Source organism: Amphiura filiformis, chromosome 2 (assembly GCF_039555335.1).
Source record: "Amphiura filiformis chromosome 2, Afil_fr2py, whole genome shotgun sequence".
NCBI lineage: Eukaryota > Metazoa > Echinodermata > Ophiuroidea > Amphilepidida > Amphiuridae > Amphiura > Amphiura filiformis.
Window position 1 is genome coordinate 32,486,453 of NC_092629.1, and position 23,810 is coordinate 32,510,262.

Genomic DNA, 23,810 nt, shown 5'->3' on the forward strand with positions numbered 1-23,810 from the left:
CGTACATACCGCGACCAGTTCGCCCCAATACACGTACATACCACGACAAGTTCGCCCCAATTGACTCACCGTGTAAACTGTAAAGTGCCGTGAATGCAGTGCATGCGGTCATATGGCCAATCAATACAACTTCCAATTGTTTGCATTTATATTCATGTATTATGGAATAATCAATACGACCTATTCATATAATAATAATTAATACGGTATTATAGTAAAAATTATAGTATTATTATTATTTTCTTAAAAAAAAAAAAAAAAATAACTATCATTTTAATATTATTAATAGTACTAGTATATATTAATCATATCTTAATTATTATTATATTATTGAATCACTTTACATTGTGTTGTTTAATTTGTTTATTTACTGTAGGCCTATGTCTTTGTAAACAAATTTGACGGTGTTCTATGAATTTTATGCCATTAAAATGTATTTTTGTATTTTATGAATTTGTCATGTTTTTACAATCCATTGTTCGTAACTAATACAATTTGTATTTTCAGTAGACAGTGCAGTGCTGTTTTTAAATAAATGTTGAGTATTTGTAACAATTTGGCTGGTATATATATAAACGTGTAATGCTATGAATTTGTTTAGAAACCCTTGTGATTCAGCCCGAGATTCAGTTGAGCTGACTATGTTTATGTTATGAAAACATTTTATTTTTGATCATGTACTTTTCCATCCATATGGGTTTTTGTTACTTATCTATTTTATCGAGTATGTTTTTACGACCCCGAGAATTACGGGCCGTGTTTTGAAATTGTGACGTAGGCCTATATTGGGAGGCACGCGAAGAAGAAAAAAGATGGGATTTTGTTTGCAAAACTGATTAAAGCCCAGTAGGCCTATTAAAGGAGTGTTTCGTGATCCTAGCAATCTCTTTTTATGACATTATTCAGTAGATATCCACGAAAAAAGCCTATTCCCAAAATTTCAGTTGATTCCGATTTTGCGTTTGTGAGTTATGCACGATTATGTATTACACTGCTCCATAGACAATGCGTTGTAATTTCGTTCTGGTGCACCAGAACGAAATTCAAATTTCACGATATCTTTGCAAAACGAATTAATCTGCAAGAAATATTTTGTACATAAACATTATGTAGCCAGAGGTTTCCAGTGATATAAAAATCTCAACTTTTTTTTTGAGAAAAGTGGGGAATGAGGCTGTGGATCACGAAATGCCCCTTTAATACGATTTCGGTCAAATTTTAATTTGGTTATCCTTTGGGAAAATATTATTAGTAACGAGCTCCTTTACCCACATCCAAAGACCCGTCCTTCTTTTTTTCACGCAAAAGGCAAATTTTTGCTCCCAAGACCATTTTGTGGTAAAAGTCCTATATGTTCAGATCTGCAGGCAGCCAAAAGATTTAATGGTGTCTTGCAGTGCATGCAGCATGCGTTTGAACGTACATACATATATCATCATGCATGGTACTGTATACTTTTAATGTAGGAGTGGGATTTTTGACGCTCTAGGCATATAACGTTTAACAATAACACCCCTCCACACCCTGCCCCGCCCCCGCCACATACTGAAGCTCACCTTCATTCAGCAGTATAAACACACTGAAATACTAGAAGAATTGAGCGCGGAAATGAAAAATGTCACTTTTGCGCACATAAATCTGAATTCTTTCTCCAATAATTCAAAATGGAAAATCTTTCCCAAGTAATTTTGTTTCTTTGCTTGGTTAGCTATTCTCTATACAACCACACCCGGTATACCCCCCCCCACCCCACACACACACAACACACATCGTCATGATCGGTCACCCGATAATAAGTTATTGTAAAGAGTTGTAACGCGCATATCAAGCTATATGTGGATGAATATATAATTATCTGAGACTAATATTTAAAAATTGTTATATCTTTGATTATTTTAGAACATCACAGTTTAGAATGACCAGAAAACTTTCCTGACAGTTGTTACTATAATACTATTTGGCAAAGAATAACCAAATTAAAATTTGACAGAAATCGTATTAATACTGGACTTTAACCAGTTTTGCAAACAAAATCATTGCATTTTTCTTCTTTGTGGCACTACCTCCGGGTCTTAATCAAATTGAGAGCATACTAGGCCTACTTGTCAAGCAATCAATCGTACATCAGTGTGTAAGGCACACGGCCGCGGGCCCGGGGACTTGTCAAGCAAGGTACGCCGTCGGTGTGTTCTGGCACTTTTGCGTGCTTTGGTCACGGTACCATTGATTGAACCAGGATTGAACACATATCACACCCGGCGTTTTCGCGGAAGTGGCAGCAAATATCCGCCGCTTACACGCGGTGCAAAAAGCGGGCAAAAGTCAGTGCACAGCCCGGGTGCACAGCACGGAACCCACAAAACATCTCAAAGCTGCTGCTGGCGTTTGTTTTGCTAGTTGTACGCAAAATTGCCAAATATATTTTTTTTCAGTCCTTTTAATAGTTTCATTATGTCAAAGAAGATCTTCTCTGATTTAATATGTTTATAGGACTGCAAGTTTTGAAAGTTTTGAACATCTCAAACTTATTTTAACTGAGTTTGAGACGGTAAAATAAAATACACAAAACTCGCAAGAGTAAGAGTTTTTTGTTGTTTTTATTTTCTTTTATATAATGTTTTGTTTTGCCATATATTATATAAATTATTACACTGGCGATTTATAAGTAATTTACATCATGTTTAACACTACTAGTACTATGCACGCTACGGCAACGTTATACACGGTGAGTCAATTGGGGCGAACTGGTCGTGGTATGTACGTGTATTGGGGCGAACTGGTCGTGGTATGTAATGTGTATTGGGTGAACTTTTTTGGGGCGAATAGGTTTCGGGGTGAGACGTCTCGCATTCATCTAATTATAGATGCTTGTTTTCTGCTTCCTAATTCCGTGTATTAACGGGTATTAACGAAAATTGCATAAATTAATGGTTATGTGACCGCGATAACGACTGTGGAGATAATTCTGATTAAAGAGTGAAATCAAATCCATCAAAAGATGCGGTTGGGGTTTACAAATCTGAATTTTCTCAGTTTTTATTTATAAAAAAACATTACAAAGTACATACATATCAAAGCCCAAATCCTCGAAAGGAACAACGTCTGGAGTGCACAGCCGCGTTAAAACTCTTTGGTCTAGGGTGTTGCTATTATTTTGTCCGCGATACATTTTGTTGGTATTCTAGAAAAAATAATGGTAAATATGTTATAAAGTTGCAATAAAACACGAACTGATTTTTGTAATTATTTTATTTTGTTTTGTTTTAACTTCCTATTTCTACGCGAGATGTGAGTTTCATCAGAAAGAAGAAAAGAACAAAACAAAAAACAAAAAACCATTTAATACTAATTTTATTCTCAGCTTCTTGGGGCTCATGGGGTTCGTGGAGTTCTTGCAGTCGAACATGTGGCAGAGGAACTAAGACTCGAACCAGGACCTGTTCAGGACTCGGCGGCTCATGCGGCGGTTCGACTACTAGTTCGTCATCCTGCAATACACAAAGATGCCGTAAGTGTAATTAAAATGTTTATTGTTCACAAATGTAGTCCATTATGCAGTTACTGTCCGTTTTTCCTATTCAGTGCACACACAGCGCTCCAATTAATGATTGACCTCTAGCTCACTCACTGTACTGTATAGGAAATAGACTAGTTAGTGGGCTGGTGGGAAAACCATTCACCCAATAGTAGCCATAGAGGCTCACATGTGAAATATAATGTCCATCCTTAACATACTACAATTTGAAGTAAAAATGTCACGGGAAAGCTGTTGTTGAGCTGTTTTTCCAAAGAGAGTCTTCCAAATTTCATAACAGTCGGACATGTAATTTCAATGGCAAATTGTGCTCAACAGCTGACTCGAGATAGCTTCAACTTCGAACGAGCACCATCGTGTGATCGGTTTGATCAATTTTCGCCATAGAAGCTGTAAATAAACTTCAATCCTTTCCCTCTATGGTCATCTAAAAATGATTAAAATGCGATTTTGGGAAGATTGTTGTCGAGCCCTCCCAAATTTGGAGTTCTGACTGCCCGATAGGGAGCTAAAAATGGAAAAACTTTTTCCAAACCGTGTTAAGTCTAAAACCACATGTTTCTCATTTACTTGTGTGATACGATCACAATAATTGTGACAAGTTTGACATGAGTTGTACCATCAACATGGCTGGATAACAATATGCACACTATTGTTCTCATTTCGGAAACAAAGGCCACGCTCAGTATTGATACTGTGCGTTTGCTTTGTAATGGTGCATCCAACTGAAATTATAATACCTATTTCATCACAGCGCATTAAAATATCGCACAGGTAAATCAGAAACATATGTTTATGGATTTAACCAGGGATATAAGACACATCCGTGATTTAACATAGTTGAGCTGTTTTCAATGAGGTTTATCTTGGTGTAATGGGGTTTAAGTCCTGCAAAGGTCGTGGTGAATTCTGCTGTAGACATGACTGCATAATGCCACTAATGGTCATGTATCCACTTGCTCAAAGAATATTTGTATTAGCCAGAGGAAAAGGCCCAAAGTTTGACAAAGTTAACAAATATCACCACTAATTATATTTATTTCAGCTTCATGGAGGTCAAGTCAAAGAAGGAATCGTTTGCACTGTCTACAATGCTTTGTTATTGACAAAATTGGCCAATAAATGTCAATCCCCATTACAGCCTATTGACCACAACCTATGTTGTGATGTTTCCCAGGTAACGAAACATCCTACATGGTTACAATCATTCTTTATTTGACTTGATTTTACATAACAAGCAATTTGAGACCAATTTCGTTGCAATCTGAGCATTTTAATTTTTGGCCCCTGTGTGGCAAAAATAACTGACCACTCCCCAAAATTTTACATTTTTGCTTATAACTTAAACGGGATGTCGCAGGTAGGTCAAACTATACTTTTTCCGAATTCCCATTAATGAGAGGAGTAATTTGGTGTACTTGTTAACCAAATTTGAGCAACTTTGAAATTTGACCACTGTGTTGACCTTTAACCTTGAATATGGCCGGAGTGTCGGGAATTATTTTTTGTTTTCTTGAATGTGTTATAGGACCATAAAAGGAAGCTAAAAAAGTTGGTTTGGTAGAGTCCTGTGGGGGTCATCATTAACTTTCCGTAGATAACGGACTAGTAGGCCTAAGTGTACTAATTAATATATTCGTAAATGTAGCCCACAATGGTCATGTATTCACTTACTGAAGGAATATTTGCAGTGGCCGCAACAAAACGTTCAAATTGTTTTAATCCATACAAAGATTAGGCCTACCACTTATTCTATTTATTCACAGCTTACCCTCAGTGGAGTTCATGGGGTTCGTGGAGGTCTTGCAGTAGGTCATGTGGCAGAGGAACTAAGACTCGAACCAGGACTTGTTCAGGAAGCGGCTCATGCAGCGGTTCGACTACTAGTTCGTCATCCTGCAATACACAAAGATGCCGTAAGTGTAATTAAAATGTTTATTGACAAAATTGGCCAATAAAGGTCAATCCCCATTACAGCCTATTGACCACAACCTATGTTGTGATGTTTCCCAGGTAACGAAACATCCTACATGGTTACAACCATTCCTTATTTGACTTGATTTTACATAACAAGCAATTTGAGACCAATTTCGTTGCAATCGGAGCATTTTACTTTTTGGCCCCTGTGTGGCAAAAAAACTGACCACTCCCCAAAATTTTACATTTTGCTTATAACTTAAACGGGATGTCGCAGGTAGGTCAAACTATACTTTTTCCGAATTCCCATTAATGAGAGGAGTAATTTGGTGTGCTTGTTAACCAAATTTGAGCAACTTTGAAATTTGACCACTGTGTTGACCTTTAACCTTGAATATGGCCGGAGTGTCGGGAATTATTTTTTGTTTTCTTGAATGTGTTATAGGACCATAAAAGGAAGCTAAAAAGTTGGTTTGGTAGAGTCCTGTGGGGTCATCATTAACTTTCCGTAGATAACGGACTAGTAGGCCTAAGTGTACTAATTAATATATTCGTAAATGTAGCCCACAATGGTCATGTATTCACTTACTGAAGGAATATTTGCAGTGGCCGCAACAAAACGTTCAAATTGTTTTAATCCATACAAAGATTAGGCCTACCACTTATTCTATTTATTCACAGCTTACCCTCAGTGGAGTTCATGGGGTTCGTGGAGTTCTTGCAGTAGGTCATGTGGCAGAGGAACTAAGACTCGAACCAGGACTTGTTCAGGAAGCGGCTCATGCAGCGGTTCGACTACTAGTTCGTCATCCTGCAATACACAAAGATGCCGTAAGTGTAATTAAAATGTTTATTGACAAAATTGGCCAATAAAGGTCAATCCCCATTACAGCCTATTGACCACAACCTATGTTGTGATGTTTCCCAGGTAACGAAACATCCTACATGGTTACAACCATTCCTTAATATTTGACTTGATTTTACATAACAAGCAATTTGAGACCAATTTCGTTGCAATCGGAGCATTTTAATTTTTGGCCCCTGTGTGGCAAAAAACTGACCACTCCCCAAAATTTTACATTTTTGCTTATAACTTAAACGGGATGTCGCAGGTAGGTCAAACTATACTTTTTCAGAATTCCCATTAATGAGAGGAGTAATTTGGTGTGCTTGTTAACCAAATTTGAGCAACTTTGAAATTTGACCACTGTGTTGACCTTTAACCTTGAATATGGCCGGAGTGTCGGGAATTATTTTTTTGTTTTCTTGAATGTGTTATGGGACCATAAAAGGAAGCTAAAAAAGTTGGTTTGATAGAGTCCTGTGGGGGTCATTATTAACTTTCCGTAGATAACGGACTAGTAGGCCTAAGTGTACTAATTAATATATTCGTAAATGTAGCCCACAATGGTCATGTATTCACTTACTGAAGGAATATTTGCAGTGGCCGCAACAAAACGTTCAAATTGTTTTAATCCATACAAAGATTAGGCCTACCACTTATTCTATTTATTCACAGCTTACCCTCAGTGGAGTTCATGGGGTTCGTGGAGGTCTTGCAGTAGGTCATGTGGCAGAGGAACTAAGACTCGAACCAGGACTTGTTCAGGAAGCGGCTCATGCAGCGGTTCGACTACTAGTTCGTCATCCTGCAATACACAAAGATGCCGTAAGTGTAATTAAATGTTTATTGACAAAATTGGCCAATAAAGGTCAATCCCCATTACAGCCTATTGACCACAACCTATGTTGTGATGTTTCCCAGGTAACGAAACATCCTACATGGTTACAACCATTCCTTATTTGACTTGATTTTACATAACAAGCAATTTGAGACCAATTTCGTTGCAATCGGAGCATTTTAATTTTTGGCCCCTGTGTGGCAAAAAAACTGACCACTCCCCAAAATTTTACATTTTTGCTTATAACTTAAACGGGATGTCGCAGGTAGGTCAAACTATACTTTTTCCGAATTCCCATTAATGAGAGGAGTAATTTGGTGTGCTTGTTAACCAAATTTGAGCAACTTTGAAATTTGACCACTGTGTTGACCTGTAACCTTGAATATGGCCGGAGTGTCGGGAATTATTTTTTGTTTTCTTGAATGTGTTATAGGACCATAAAAGGAAGCTAAAAAGTTGGTTTGGTAGAGTCCTGTGGGGTCATCATTAACTTTCCGTAGATAACGGACTAGTAGGCCTAAGTGTACTAATTAATATATTCGTAAATGTAGCCCACAATGGTCATGTATTCACTTACTGAAGGAATATTTGCAGTGGCCGCAACAAAACGTTCAAATTGTTTTAATCCATACAAAGATTAGGCCTACCACTTATTCTATTTATTCACAGCTTACCCTCAGTGGAGTTCATGGGGTTCGTGGAGTTCTTGCAGTAGGTCATGTGGCAGAGGAACTAAGACTCGAACCAGGACTTGTTCAGGAAGCGGCTCATGCAGCGGTTCGACTACTAGTTCGTCATCCTGCAATACACAAAGATGCCGTAAGTATAATTAAAATGTTTATTGACAAAATTGGCCAATAAAGGTCAATCCCCATTACAGCCTATTGACCACAACCTATGTTGTGATGTTTCCCAGGTAACGAAACATCCTACATGGTTACAACCATTCCTTATTTGACTTGATTTTACATAACAAGCAATTTGAGACCAATTTCGTTGCAATCGGAGCATTTTAATTTTTGGCCACTGTGTGGCAAAAAAACTGACCACTCCCCAAAATTTTACATTTTTGCTTATAACTTAAACGGGATGTCGCAGGTAGGTCAAACTATACTTTTTCCGAATTCCCATTAATGAGAGGAGTAATTTGGTGTGCTTGTTAACCAAATTTGAGCAACTTTGAAATTTGACCAGTGTGTTGACCTTTAACCTTGAATATGGCCGGAGTGTCGGGAATTATTTTTTTGTTTTCTTGAATGTGTTATGGGACCATAAAAGGAAGCTAAAAAAGTTGGTTTGATAGAGTCCTGTGGGGGTCATTATTAACTTTCCGTAGATAACGGACTAGTAGGCCTAAGTGTACTAATTAATATATTCGTAAATGTAGCCCACAATGGTCATGTATTCACTTACTAAAGGAATATTTGCAGTGGCCGCAACAAAACGTCCAAATTGTTTTAATCCATACAAAGAGTAGGCCTACCACTTATTCTATTTATTCACAGCTTACCCTCATTGGAGTTCATGGGGTTCGTGGAGGTCTTGCAGTAGGTCATGTGGCAGAGGAACTAAGACTCGAACCAGGACTTGTTCAGGAAGCGGCTCATGCAGCGGTTCGACTACTAGTTCGTCATCCTGCAATACACAAAGATGCCGTAAGTGTAATTAAAATGTCTATTGTTCACAAATGTAGTCCACTAATCATGCTAATGGTCATGTATCCACTTGCTCAAAGAATATTTGTATTAGCCAGAGGAAAAGGCCCAAAGTTTGATAAAGCAAACAAATATCACTACTGATTCTATTTATTTCAGCTTCATGGAGGTCATGGGGTTCATGGAGTTCTTGCAGTCGAACATGTGGTAGTGGGACCAAGACTCGAACCAGGACTTGTTTTGGAAGCGGGTCATGCAGCGGTTCGTCTACTGATTCATCATCCTGCAACAGACAAAGCTGCTGTAAGTGTAATTAAAATGTTCACAAAATGTACCCCATTAAGGGTTTGGGATTTAAAGGTGAGGATTCCCCTCCCAGTTTTCCGATAAAATAATTCATATCTTAAAAAGTAAAAATCGCAGTGTCACAAATAAGGGTTAGAATGCATGCCACTTTCGGGGTTCTGACACCAATTCAACAATTTTTCTTGGATCCCAAGTTCATACTATTAAACAGCTCAAGCACTTTATTTACAGATGGCCTGGAATTGTATATTTCAGTTCCAGCGATTGCCCGAAAAAAGATGTTATGTTTTTGAAAAGCGTTCCCGCTTGGAATGTAGATAGTTATTGCTAATATTACGGTTCGCGATTTTAATTTATGCACTCTTTAGCCGACAATTTTTTTTTATGCATTTTACACACTTAAAATGCTGCTCGCGTAAATACCGATATTTTAACAGTATTCTTAACAGAACACCTATCCACATTATTTTCCAAGACTTTGATGAAACCATAGATATCATATCAGACTGCCGATGATGGCCAGATTTTAAACTAGAATTTAAAGAACCAGTGTAGGCCCTCAGAAAAATTCAGTTTCGTAATATATCGCGTTGTGATAAAAAGTTGTATTTTTTTATAACAAGGAAATGCTTTACTTACCCAAAACCTCTCAAGTAGTCTTAACTCAATGTCTGTTGTAGGTTTGCGATATGCTATACCATTTTTCACCCTGATGTGGTAGTGATGTTAGTACAGTGCGCATTTCAGAGGGCGCACCACCAAATCACTCCAAAATTTATCTTTTGTTGATTCCGAGTTGATTTTTAGAACATCATTTCTTCTGAACGGAATGTTGCAGAGGGATGAAATCTTGAGATATGACTAGAAACTGTCTCTAGTTTACTTTAAAAAGTAAAAATATGGATTTTGAAAACTTTTGACGTTTATCAGAGGGCGCACCACCAAATCACTCCACGATTTATCTTTTGCTTATTCCGAGCTGATTTTTAGAACATCGCGAGAAAAAGTCCCAATTTTTTTTTAATTTCAGAGTTGAAGTTTTGACGCGAATTTGAACAATGTTCAAATTGTGATATTTGTCCAAAAATTACCACTACTTCTATTTATTCTCAGCTTCCTGGGGGTCATGGGGCTCTTGGAGTACTTGCAGTAGGACATGTGGCAGTGGAACTAAGACTCGAACCAGGACTTGTTCTGGAAGCGGCTCATGCAGCGGTTCGGCTACTGATTCGTCATTCTGCAACAGACAAAGCTGCTGTAAGTATAATTAAAATGTTCACAAAATGTAGTCCATTAAGGGTTTGGGATTTAAAGGTGAGGATTCCCCTCCCAGTTTTTCGATAAAATAATTTAGATCTTAAAAAGTAAAAATCGCAGTTTTACAAAATAAGGGTTAGAATGCAAGCCACTTTCGGGGGATAACTACTGTATCATTATAACAGGTCTAACGCCAATTCAACTATTATTGTTGGATCCCAAGTTCATACTATTAAACAGCTCAAGCACTTTTTTTTACAGATGGCCTGGAATTGTATATTTCAGTTCCAGCGATTGCTCGAAAAAAGATGGTATGTTTTTGAAAAGCGTTCCCGCTTGGAATGTAGATAGTTATTGCTAATATTACGGTTCGCGATTTTAATTTATGCACTCTTTAGCCGACAATTTTTTTATGCATTTTACACACTTAAAATGTTGCTCGCGTAAATACCGATATTTTAACAGTATTCTTAACAGAATACCTATCCACATTATTTTCCAAGACTTTGATGAAACCATAGATATCATATCAGACTGCCGATGATGAACAGATTTTAAACTAGAATTAAAAGAACCAGCGTATGCCCTCTGAAAAATTCAGTTTCGTAATATATCGCGTTGTGATAAAAAGTTGAATTTTTGACATTCTTTTCCTTGTTTTTTATAACAAGGAAATGCTTTACTTACCCAAAACTTCTCAAGTAGTCTTAACTCAATGTCCGTTGTAGGTTTGCGATATGCTATACTATTTTTCACCCTGATGTGGTAGTGATGTTAGTACAGTGCGCACCACCAAATCACTCCACAATTTATCTTTTGTTGATTCTGAGTTGATTTTTAGAACACCATTTCTTCTGAACGGAATGTTGCAGAGGGATGACATCTTGAGATATGACTAGAAACTGTCTCTAGTTTACTTTAAAAAGTAAAAATATGGATTTTGAAAACTTTTTGACGTTTATAAGAGGGCGCACCACCAAATCATTCCACGATTTATCTTTTGCTTATTCCGAGCTGATTTTTAGAACATCGCGAGAAAAAGTCCCATTTTTTATTTTTTTATTTCAGAGTTGAAGTTTTGACGCGAATTTGAACAACATCCAAATTGTGATATTTGTCCAAAAATTACCACTACTTCTATTTATTCTCAGCTTCTTGGAGGCCATGGGGTTCTTGGAGAACTTGCAGTCGAACATGTGGTGGTGGAACTAAGATTCGAACCAGGACCTGTTCTGTAAGTGGTACCTGTATCGGTTCGGCTACTGATTCGTCATCCTGCAACACACCAATCTGCCGTAAGTGTAATTAAAATGTTCACAAATGTAGCCCATTAATGGTCATGTATTCACTTAGGCCTACTGAAAGAATATTTGCATTGGCCGCAAGAAACCGTCCCAATTGTAATAGCCCACACAAAAGTACTACTAATTCTATTTATTCTCAGCTTCATGGGGGTCATGGGGTTCTTGGAGTATTTGCAATAGGACATGTGGCAGTGGAACTAAGACTCGAACCAGGACTTGTTCTGGAAGCGGCTCATGCAGCGGTTCGGCTACTGATTCGTCATTCTGTAACAGACAAAGCTGCTGTAAGTATAATTAAAATGTTCACAAAATGTAGTCCATTAAGGGTTTGGGATTTAAAGGTGAGGATTCCCCTCCCAGTTTTCCGATAAAATAATTTATATCTTAAAAAGTAAAAATCTCAGTTTTACAAAATAAGGGTTAGAATGCAAGCCACTTTCGGGGGATAACTACTGTATCATTATAACAGGTCTAACGCCAATTCAACTATTATTGTTGGATCCCAAGTTCATACTATCAAAACAGCTCAAGCACTTTTTTTTACAGATGGCCTGGAATTGTATATTTCAGTTCCAGCGATTGCCCGAAAAAGGATGTTATGTTTTTGAAAAGCGTTCCCGTTTGGAATGTAGATAGTTATTGCTAATATTACGGTTCGCGATTTTAATTTATGCACTCTTTAGCCGACATTTTTTTTATGCATTTTACACACTTAAAATGTTGCTCGCGTAAATACCGATATTTTAACAGTATTCTTAACAGAACACCTATCCACATTATTTTCCAAGACTGTGATGAAACCATAGATATCATATCAGACTGCCGATGATGAACAGATTTTAAACTAGAATTAAAAGAACCAGCGTAGGCCCTCTGAAAAATTCAGTTTCGTAATATATCGCGTTGTGATAAAAAGTTGAATTTTTGACATTCTTTTCCTTGTTTTTTATAACAAGGAAATGCTTTACTTACCCAAAACTTCTCAAGTAGTCTTAACTCAATGTCCGTTGTAGGTTTGCGATATGCTATACCATTTTTCACCCTGATGTGGTAGTGATGTTAGTACAGTGCGCACCACCAAATCACTCCACGATTTATCGTTTGTTGATTCCGAGTTAATTTTTAGAACATCATTTCTTCTGAACGGAATGTTGCAGAGGGATGAAATCTTGAGATATGACTAGAAACTGTCTCTAGTTTACTTTAAAAAGTAAAAATATGGATTTTGAAAACTTTTTGACGTTTATAAGAGGGCGCACCACCAAATCACTCCACGATGTATCTTTTGCTTATTCCGAGCTGATTTTTAGAACATCGCGAGAAAAAGTCCCATTTTTTTTTTATTTCAGAGTTGAAGTTTTGACGCGAATTTGAACAACGTCCAAATTGTGATATTTGTCCAAAAATTACCACTACTTCTATTTATTCTCAGCTTCTTGGAGGCCATGGGGTTCTTGGAGAACTTGCAGTCGAACATGTGGTGGTGGAACTAAGATTCGAACCAGGACCTGTTCTGTAAGTGGTACCTGTATCGGTTCGGCTACTGATTCGTCATCCTGCAACACACCAATCTGCCGTAAGTGTAATTAAAATGTTCACAAATGTAGCCCATTAATAGTCATGTATTCACTTAGGCCTACTGAAAGAATATTTGCATTGGCCGCAAGAAACCGTCCCAATTGTAATAGCCCACACAAAAGTACTACTAATTCTATTTATTCTCAGCTTCCTGGGGGTCATGGGGTTCTTGGAGTACTTGCAGTAGGACATGTGGCAGTGGAACTAAGACTCGAAGAAGGACCTGTTCTGGAAGCGGTTCATGCAGCGGTTTATCTAGAGGTTCGAGGTCCTGCAATACACAAAGCTGCCGTAAGTGTAATTAAAATGTTCTCAAATGTAGCTTATTAACGGCTTATTATGCCTACTCAAAGAATATTTGTTTTGACCGCAAGAAACCGTCCAAATTGTGATAGCCCACACAAAAAATACTATTAAAATATATTTATTCTCAGCTTCTTGGAGGTCATGGAGTTCTTGGAGTACTTGCAGTAGGACATGTGGCAGTGGAACTAAGACTCGAACCAGGACTTGTTCTGGAAGTGGTTCATGCAGCGGTTCGGCTACTGATTCATCAACCTGCAACACGCAAACTTGTTGTGAGTCAAAACTTTTTATATATAAATCTAGCTCACTGTAGTGCTCACATATTTAAACACTTTAAGTGATTTTTATTGGTCGCAAGATAGCTAGGCGTACTTCATATTCTTCAAAGCATCCTCTATGTATGCATGATGGTGAAAATTTTATATCTGAGATGTCATTTGTAAACCATTTAAAGAAGTGTGGAAATCGTTAAAACATATTAATATAAGTAAAAAGTACCTCGGGGAATGTTGTAGTAATTTGCCGATTGCCCCGACATTTCGTTTTTTTAGCTTCCTGTGGGTCATGGGGTTCGTGGGGTTCTTGCAGTAGAACATGTGGTAGTGGAACTAAGACTCGAACATGGACTAGTTCTGGACGTGGCCCATGCAGCGGTTCGGTGACTGATTCGTCATCCTGCAACACACAAAGCTGCCGTAAGTGTAATTAAAATAGTCACAAATGTAGCCCAGTAATGGTCATGGCTGCACTTGGGCCTTCTCAAAAGAATATTTGCATTGGCCAAAGAACAAGCAAACGTCCAAATTGTGATAACCCACACAAGGTACTACTTGCAGTAGGACATGTGGTAGTGGAACTAAGACTCGAAGAAGGTCCTGTTCTGGAAGCGGTTTATGCAGCGGTTTATCTAGAGGTTCGAGATTCTGCAATACACAAAGCTGTCGTAAGTTTAATTACAATGTTCACAATGGTAGCTTATTAACGGTCATGTATTTATGCCTACTCAAAGAATATTTGTATTAACCGCACGAAAACATCCAAATTGTGCTATTTGTCCAAAAGATACCACTACTTCTATTTATTCTCAGCTTCTTGGAGGCCATGGGGTTCCTGGAGTGCTTGCAGTCAAACATGTGGCAGTGGAACTAAGACTCGAACCAGGACTTGTTCTGGAAGTGGTTCATGCAGCGGTTCGGCTACTGATTCATCATCCTGCAATACGCAAACTTGTCGTGAGTCAAAACTTTTTTTTAATCTATAGTGCTCACATATTGAAACAATTTAAGTGATTTTTGTTAGTCGCAAGATAGCTAGGCGCCACTCAAGGCAAGAAAAACGGCAAAAGTACACTATTATATTAATATGCAATCATTAGTTTCTCTAAAAGTTTGGGATAGTCTAACATCGTACTTCATTTTCTTCAAAGCATCCTCTATGTATGCATGATGGTGATTGTATATATATCTGAAATGTCATTTGTAGGCCATTTAATAGAGACGGACTAAGAAGTGTAGAATAAAAACAAATTGAAATAGGTAAAAAGTACCTCGGGGAAAATTGTATATTAAATGTACATTAAATCTAGTGCATATTTGAAACGTTTTACACCGTAAATTATATAGACTAGTAATTTGATAAGTAAATGTCCTAATGAGGTATGGGGAAGGTTGTGGAGGTATTGTTCAAGGTTGCCCCTACAAAGAAACATAGCGCTCAAAACAATTATTGTTCAACTATAGCTATAAATCTTAAACTATAGATTAGCCCCCGCTAGAGGGCCTGAAGAATGATGGGAATTAAGGGGTAAAAAGAAAAAAATGGTATAGGCCTAAAGAACAAAAGCAACAAAAAAAAACTTTCTTGCCCTGCAGGCCATCATATAAAAGGAACTCTATTAATTGCAAGTTCTCACTATGGGAGTTTCCGGCCTCAGCCCTTCCGGATTTGCAGTCTTGATGTTTTTGTTGATGCTGTGCTCCCAGCCCCCCAAAAAACATAACGGCCGCAAGTCTGGCAGGGCTAAGGCTGGAAGCTCCCATAGTGAGGACTTGCAATGAACAGAGTTCAAATGGTCCCCGCAGGGCGGGAAAGCAATAATGCGTAACCATAAGTTATCGACAGCCCATCACCTTTGGGTTTGGGGGGCTTTTTTCAACCTGGGCTATAATCGGCTTGTGATAAATTCAGCCAAAATTAAAGTCGGCTTTTGCTTGAATTATGTTAATTTCGATTTATATTAATAGTTTAGATGTTAATGTGTAATTTCAAATCAAATTAGATGCAAATCGTGCTTGATATAACTCCATCAGGGGACTTCAAAGCTGAACAAAGTGTCGAGATATGTGAAAAAATAAGATTTCTACGATTTTCATTGATTTGGTTTGAAGGTTATAAATCTGCCCGGGTCCTTAAACCCTCCCAAACTTGTTTTTATGAGGAGGGGGATTATTAATTAATTATTAACGTGACTTTCTTTTATTTAATGAAAAATTGATCATTTAGAGGTAAAACTAGATAGGCCTACATCACGTGTTTTGGGGATAGGCCTAAAGCGAGATTAACGTGCTTTTTTGGCTTAAATTTGACAAAAGCGGCATTTACCATTTTTCGGAAAAACGCTCTCATTACGTAATTAAGACACATAGAAGAAATATATTTCGCACCTTTTCTTTAAACTGTCTATTCTTTCGAATATTAAAAAAATAAAGAAAAAAAATAACCTTTTCTCCTTAGAAGAGGTCACAACACTAAATCCTTCCGCATTTGGTGTAACCTTGTATAGTTCCGGTTAAAAATAGCGCCTGAGCGAAATATATCAGCCTCTCGAGGGTACTAAATTTAAGTGAACCGTGCTTGTTTTTGATGAAAACAATAGAGTAGAACCTGAACATTAAAAATCTGTTCAAAAATGAATTAGTGACAGGCTGTCGGAATGATATCAAGGCCGGATCTGGTAGGGAGACGAAATTGTCGGCTGAAATTCGTGAGGGCGCTGTTCAGGTGCCCGTAGCTCAAAAGTTCGACTAGATGGACCCCAAGAAAATATTTTTTATTAAATTTCAGACTTCATACTTTTAGAAAATCCATACGACATTTTCTCAGCTTTAGGCAAAAGGGTAGAAAAACGAATTTACTTTCTTGTGTTTTCACGTGTATTTCAATGGGACGATTATTTAGTGGTGTGCCCCCTTTTCTTAAAAGCAATGCGTAACCTTAATGTAAACGTAGACCAACAGAGAGCCTCAATATACATGAGATGCTGTCCTCCAGAGGAACACAGGATACTCTTGTATGATTCTAAACGTGAGGTGCTAAACAGTATCCCATGTATTTTTGCATGAGTCTACTACTCATATTGGGTGCACAGCGGAGGAGAAATTCTAGCTCGTCAGACGGCCTAATTCTATCAATTATATATTACCTCAACAATCACCGTCATATTCTATCGATGTACTACAGGATATATTGTATGCTGAACTTAAAATGGAAAATATATTGTAAACCTGTTAACTAATGTGTTTTTTTACCACAAGTATTACGACATGTAGAAAGCAAAATGGCCGCTAATGGCGCCTATTGTCTAGACCTGAGATACACACACCTGAATCGTGACGTAATTCCAGTCTCCCCATATTGAAAGGTTTCTATGCAAAAACGATGCAAACAAATCTTTGATTACACTACACGGTTGAGTGCATAGCATCGTAAGAGCTGTGGAGCTTCTAGCTGGAAATTGGTCCTCTGTGATTCGTTTTTGTCGAAACCTCAAGTGTTCCCTTCATCCAATCAGAATTTTTTATATCAAACGAAAGCTAACACTTCCCCCTAAAAACACTTATCGTCATTAGGTCAACAGATAACGCAATTCAATGTTATAGCAAGGCGAATGCGGTAAATCTGTTGAAAACTACCTATCCAAGCACATTTTTGGACCAAAATGTAGGTTTTAAAAGACAAAACCTCAAGTGTTCCTTACAATATTTTTCAATTTTATGTCATTAAATGAAAAGGCACACTTATATTGTCCATTTACTAGCGTCATTAGAATGAGCAATGGCCAATTCTCTTTAAATTGCAAATCTTGTGCAAAAAGTTACTATTTTCGCCTGTTTTGTCATACGGTTGTAAATTCAATGAACTATGACTTTGCTAAAGAGCGCTTACATATAATTCATCTGATGACCATCGAGGTTGCGTCACTGAAGTCATGAATAGATATGACAATACGGACTGTCTTTGTCTTTCGAGTGAAAATTAAATTTTTATACATGTAAATCTAAAAATGCTGAGTATAATGCAGAAATAGTTGAACAAATTGTGATCGTTTTGAAAAATCAAAAATAGGAATTGAAACAACGTATTATAGGCCTATGCATAAAACTAATTACAATTCCAACATATCCGTGATACCAGGGAATAAGTCCGGGGGAGTTCAACTTCAGAAAACACATTATTTTATAGTTTTTAAAATTATTTTTGAACACAAATACAAATACATTTGGGTTGACAATTGGCATCCCTTTTGAAAATAAAATAAAGTAGAACAAAAGAAGATTTTCAAAAGGGATACCAATTGTCAACCCAATGTGTTTTCGTTAAAAAGTATATATAGGCCCTATAGAATGTGTTAGAAGTGACGAGTATGCGCCTACCGGGTCTAGTAGGGTTCTATTGGTACAAAAACGTTGTTTGCTTGTTGTAGTTTTTTAAAGGTGGGGGTGGGGGCTCATTCATTGGGTATAATATTTTGTAAAAGGGGGTCATTGGGTATAAAATATCAAAAAATGGGTAATTGTGTAGAAAAATGGAGCACATTTCTATTTTTTGTTCCAAATTTCCCAAATTTAAAATACAAATGTGCTGAAATAAGATAATGTAAATTTCCACATAGTTTTGGCACATGCCCCCACTTCTTGAGTGCCCCCCCCCCTACGTTACATTGGAAAATGACATCAGTAGTAGTCTCTATGGCATAAACAATCGTTAAAACTGAATAAAAGTTGAATGTGTACTTAATCGCTGAATGACGAGCGATTGATAGTTGACCTCATTGGCTAGAAAATAATCGCTTATAGCTCGGCGATGCAGTATAAATTCAGCTTTGTACTCGATCGCTTTTGCAAAAAAAGCGATTCTCACGCATGCTCAGTGTTTACTTCCGCTTCCAGAGCGTCAAGCCGGTCAATCGATACATATCGCTGAGGCAAAACCGACCTCGCTTTTGCGAGTTGAAGAAATTTCAACTCCCGAGCGTACTGCTCTGCCAATAAGTACAGCACAGGTAAGAGCAGGAGGGTGAAAGTGCATAGGAACAATGCCGGAAACTACGTCACGCTATTGTTCGACCTAGGCTACATATTTTTTTAACGCATGCGTGTTCGTCAATACAGCTTTAGTCTCCTCCACCTTCGCAACACGGTACGTGGAGTGTCTGGAATCACACTGACGGCGGAGGAGAATAATAGCTGGTCAGACAGTTTAATTTTATTAAGCATATAATGCCTGAATAATCACCGTCATTTGATCGATTTACTACAGAATATATTGTATATTCAAAATATAATTTTAATATTGTAAACCTGTTAACTTATATATTTGTGTACTAAAGTATAAGGACACGTGAATAAAATCATGTCGAAGACAAAATGGCCGCTTATCCGCCTATTGTCTAGACCTAGGATACATATTCCGAATGAGGGCAGCAGTCTAGGATGCTTATCCCTTCGTGTAGATCCCTGGTAAGAGGCATTGCAGTGAAATAGCCGGGATTTTTCTAGAGGGGATGGGGAGGCGAGTTTCAAGGAGGGGTAGGAGAAATTTGACAAATATGGACAAAAATATCACAAATATCACAGCAGCCATTTTGTACGTTTTCGTTGTTTCACTTGAGCATCTGATTTTACACTAATACATGTAATTATCATAATAATAGTAAATATAGTAAAGCATCTATTAGAATTTGAGGAAGTTTAGGATCTTGGTTGAGATTCCATTGCGCATTGCAATTGGTCTGAAAGTATGAAAATGACCATTTTATTAATATTTGTGGAACACAAAATAATGTCTAAAACAAATTTTCTCCCTCTTCCGTGACTTTTGCAGAAAGAAATGTGATATTCAATATACGGTATACCTTTACAGAACTTTTGTCATACATTAAAAGGATTTACTTCCAAATATAGAGCAAATTTGATTCCTTTCCTGTCTTCGCGCAGAATCCTAATTCTTAATACAAGTATTTACGACCTTCTTGCATCAAGCGTCGCTACGCGAGGATAGCAAGTATCTCGATAGAATGTTTAGTTTGGTCATAAAGTTAAAATAAAATAAGTAATGTAAACGAGCGTTCAAAGACTATGGTTAAATCAATATTAATTGACCAAATGATGTATAGCGAAATCCAGTCCATACCAGACGAGACCATATAGACCATAGTACCAACTTCCCAATAACAGTACACGTAATTCCCTCAAAACTAATTCTTTTATGCATAGTGACGTCCTTTCATATGAGCTTAATATTGGTACATGCTTATTGTTAAATTTCATTGTTTCCCTACATTGTCTTTATTACGTTTTGTTTTTTCATTTGTTAACGCAGAGGAACCGAACGGACGTACTACCCTGCCAATAAGCACAGGTAAGAGGCAGGCATTGCAGTGAAATAGCCGGGATTTTTCTAGAGGGAATGGGAGGCGAGTTTCAAGGAGGATGGGAGAAATTTGACAAACATTGGCAAAAATATCTTGATATGTGAGCTTAATATTGGTACATGCCTATTGTGAAATTTCATTGTTTCCCTACATTGTCTTTACTACGTTTTGTTTTTTTCATTTGTTAACGCAGAGGAACCGAACGGACGTACTTCTCTGCCAATAAGCACAGGTAAGCGGCAATGCAGTGAAATTGCCGGGATTTTTCTAGAGGGAATGGGGAGGCGAGTTTCAACGAGGGATGGGAGAAATTTGACAAAAATGGGCAAAAAATTCAAATCTCACGGCAGCCATTTTGTACGTTTTCGTTGTTTCACTTGAGCATCTGATTTTACACTAATACATGTAATTATCATAATAATAGTAAATATAGTAAAGCATCTATTAAAATTTTGGGAGGTTTAGGATCTTGGTTGAGTTTCCATTGCGCATTGCAATTGGACTGAAAGTATGAAAATGACCCTTTTATAATTGTGGAACACAAAATAATGTTAAGAACAAATTTGTTCCCTTTTCCGTGACTTGTGCAATTAGAAATGTGATCTGTTTAGAGTTTATTTGTCAAGACCAAGTGAAAAACTTACGTTTTTCTGCTGACAGTTTCGCCAGAAACCTTCTGGCTTTCTCAAAGCATTGATGATGTTATTGATCCATCATAGAAATGTGATATTCAATATACCTTTTCAGAACTTTTGTCATACATTAAAAGAATTTACTTTCAAATATAGAGCAAATTTGATTCCTTTTCTATCCTGCGTAGAATCCTAATTTTTAATACAAGTACTTACAACCTTCTTGCATCAAGCGTCGCTACGCGAGAATAGCAAGTATCTGAATAGAATGTTAAATTTGGCCATACAGTTAAAATAAAAAGGTGTAAACGAGCGTTCAAAGACTATGTTTAATCAATATTAATTGACCAAATGATGTATAGCGAAATCCGGTCCATACCAGACGAGATCATAGTGGTTATGACGAGCTATATGAGGCCTGAAGAATGCAAAATTGTGCTACCTTAGGACTATATAACAACAATAATGTACCAATTTCCCAATAACACCTAATTCCACCAAACTAATTCTTTCATGCATTATGACCTCCTTTCATATGAGCTTAATATTGGTACATGCCTATTGTGAAATTTCATTGTTTCCCTACATTGTCTTTACTGCTCTGCCAATAAGCACAGGTAAGAGGCAGGCATTGCAGTGAAATAGCCGGGATTTTTCTAGAGGGAATGGGGAGGCGAGTTTCAAGGAGGGATGGGAGAAATTTGACAAACATTGGCAAAAATATCTTGATATATGAGCTTAATATTGGTACATGCCTATTGTGAAATTTCATTGTTTCCATGGTTTCCCTACATTGTCTTTACTACGTTTTGTTTTTTCCTTTGTTAACGCAGAGGAAACGAATGAACGTACTACCCTGCCAATAAGCACAGGTAAGAGGCAGGCATTGCAGTGAAATAGCCGGGATTTTTCTAGAGGGAATGGGGAGGCGAGTTTCAAGGAGGGATGGGAGAAATTTGACAAACATTGGCAAAAATATCTTGATATGTGAGCTTAATATTGGTACATGCCTATTGTTAAATTTCATTGTTTCCCTACATTGTCTTTACTACGTTTTGTTTTTTCCTTTGTTAACGCAGAGGAAACGAATGAACGTACTACCCTGCCAACAAGTACAGGTAAGAGTCATTTAAGTTTGGCCGTAAAGTTAAAATAAAAATGTGTAAACGATCGTTCAAAGACTATGTTTAATCAATATTAATTGACCAAATGATGAATAGCGAAATCCAGTCCATATCAGACGAGACCATAGTGGTTATGAGGAGCTATATGACGGGAGATGGGAGACATTTGACAAAAATGGGCAAAAATATCTCAAATATCACGGCAGCCATTTTGTACGTTTTCTTTGTTTCACTTGAGCATCTGATTTTACACTAATACATGTAATTATCATAATAATAGTAAATATAGTAAAGCATCTATTAAAATTTTGGGAGGTTTAGGATCTTGGTTGAGTTTCCATTGCGCATTGCAATTGGACTGAAAGTATGAAAATGCCCAATTTATTAATATATTTGAAACACAAAATAATGTGAAGAACAAATTTCCTCCCTTTTCCGTGACCGGTGCAGAAAGAAATGCGAAATTTGTGTACCTTTTCAGAACTTTTGTCAGAGGAAACGAATGGACGTACTACTCTACCAGCAAGCACAGGTAAGAGGCATTCCAGTGGCATAGCCGTGATATGTCTAGAGGGAGTGGGGAGGTGAGTTTCAAGGAGAGAGGGGGAGACGTTGAACTAAAATGGGCAAATATATCTCAAATATCACGTCGGCCATTTTGTACATTTTCTGGTTTCACTTGAGCATCTGGTTTTACAATAATACATGTAATTATCATAATAAATAGTAAATATAGTAAAGCATCTATTTTAATAAAAATGTGGGGAGGTTTCGGATCTTGGTTGCGTTTCGCACATACGACCTTTTTGAATCCAGCGTCGCTACGCGAGGACAGCAAGTTTTGGATTGAATGCTAAGTTTGGTCATAAAGTTAAAATGAAATAAGTAATGTGTAAACGATCGTTCAAAGCAACGCACTGAATGGTCTATTGTTCTATTGTGTCCGATTTGAGCGCTGACATATTGGAAAATGTTGCCAATCAATATTCATGAGAGTGTACATTCAACGTCCAATTTTCGAAATTGGGAGACTTGTGCTTGGCAGGTGTAAAATACATCTGACTGGGCGTTTTAAATACGTAACGCATAAAGGCATTGACATCATCGAATGGCTGCCTATAGTGCTGTTAGTGTTATGCCTATGTGTGTGTGGGGGGGGAGGCTGTGTTTAGTTTCTATAATAATTATTATAAGGCCTACATTTATTTGTCATTCCTTTCTTTTCCTTTCTCTGTACTTATTCTTTCCTTGATAAAGTATCACTCCCTCTTCTTATCTCCCTTCCCTTCTCCATCCCCTCTTACGTTTTGTCCCCTCTCATTCCTATCATTTTCCTTACCTTTCTATTTATTTACGTCTATTTATTTATTTCTCTTTTATTTCTTCCTCTTTCTCTCTTCCTCCAGTCCCTCTCATTCTTCATATCCCTCCTCCACCCTCATCCCCTACCAAGACCTCTCACAGAAGAACTGCTCCCTTCAGTACGCCACTGTTTATGACATTCTCAGTCCTTCTTAAAATAAAATAAAATGTCAATTTGTGAAACAACTTTTATATAGGCCTATACCGGTATACTTATTATATGTTACATGTATAGGCCTACGTAGCTATTACCATTATACAATATACAGACATGCAGACATGCAGACATGGCAGCTTTGATGTGTAATCATCAGCAAGCGCATTCAATTTATTTAAATGAAGCACCTAATGTCAGTGGGGTGACAACGAACTATACATCAGCGGCTTATGTGTGCCTTTTGTGATTACGGCTACTCAATCACACCCTTGTGTGTTATGCTAACAAAAGGTACTTTTCGTTAAAGTAAGCGCTTTCACGCGACTTTCATTTGATCACTTAT

General features: G+C 37.4%; 1 protein-coding gene across 1 annotated transcript in view; it reads left to right on the forward strand.

Annotated features, from left to right (window-relative positions):
- Positions 1 to 2,677: 2,677 nt before the first annotated feature.
- Positions 2,678 to 23,810, forward strand: part of LOC140140062 (uncharacterized) — a 52,193-nt gene continuing 31,060 nt past the window's right edge. The window contains exons 1-22 of the mRNA XM_072161877.1: positions 2,678 to 2,725; positions 3,362 to 3,508; positions 4,581 to 4,659; positions 5,302 to 5,451; positions 6,134 to 6,283; positions 6,972 to 7,121; positions 7,804 to 7,953; positions 8,640 to 8,789; positions 8,949 to 9,092; positions 10,209 to 10,352; positions 11,504 to 11,647; positions 11,797 to 11,940; positions 13,089 to 13,232; positions 13,382 to 13,525; positions 13,669 to 13,812; positions 14,092 to 14,235; positions 14,629 to 14,772; positions 20,141 to 20,179; positions 20,386 to 20,424; positions 21,658 to 21,696; positions 21,904 to 21,942; positions 22,430 to 22,480. Of these exons, the coding sequence (XP_072017978.1) occupies positions 2,678 to 2,725; positions 3,362 to 3,508; positions 4,581 to 4,659; positions 5,302 to 5,451; positions 6,134 to 6,283; positions 6,972 to 7,121; positions 7,804 to 7,953; positions 8,640 to 8,789; positions 8,949 to 9,092; positions 10,209 to 10,352; positions 11,504 to 11,647; positions 11,797 to 11,940; positions 13,089 to 13,232; positions 13,382 to 13,525; positions 13,669 to 13,812; positions 14,092 to 14,235; positions 14,629 to 14,772; positions 20,141 to 20,179; positions 20,386 to 20,424; positions 21,658 to 21,696; positions 21,904 to 21,942; positions 22,430 to 22,480 (2,527 nt within the window). The remainder of the gene's footprint in view (positions 2,726 to 3,361; positions 3,509 to 4,580; positions 4,660 to 5,301; positions 5,452 to 6,133; positions 6,284 to 6,971; positions 7,122 to 7,803; positions 7,954 to 8,639; positions 8,790 to 8,948; positions 9,093 to 10,208; positions 10,353 to 11,503; positions 11,648 to 11,796; positions 11,941 to 13,088; positions 13,233 to 13,381; positions 13,526 to 13,668; positions 13,813 to 14,091; positions 14,236 to 14,628; positions 14,773 to 20,140; positions 20,180 to 20,385; positions 20,425 to 21,657; positions 21,697 to 21,903; positions 21,943 to 22,429; positions 22,481 to 23,810) is intronic.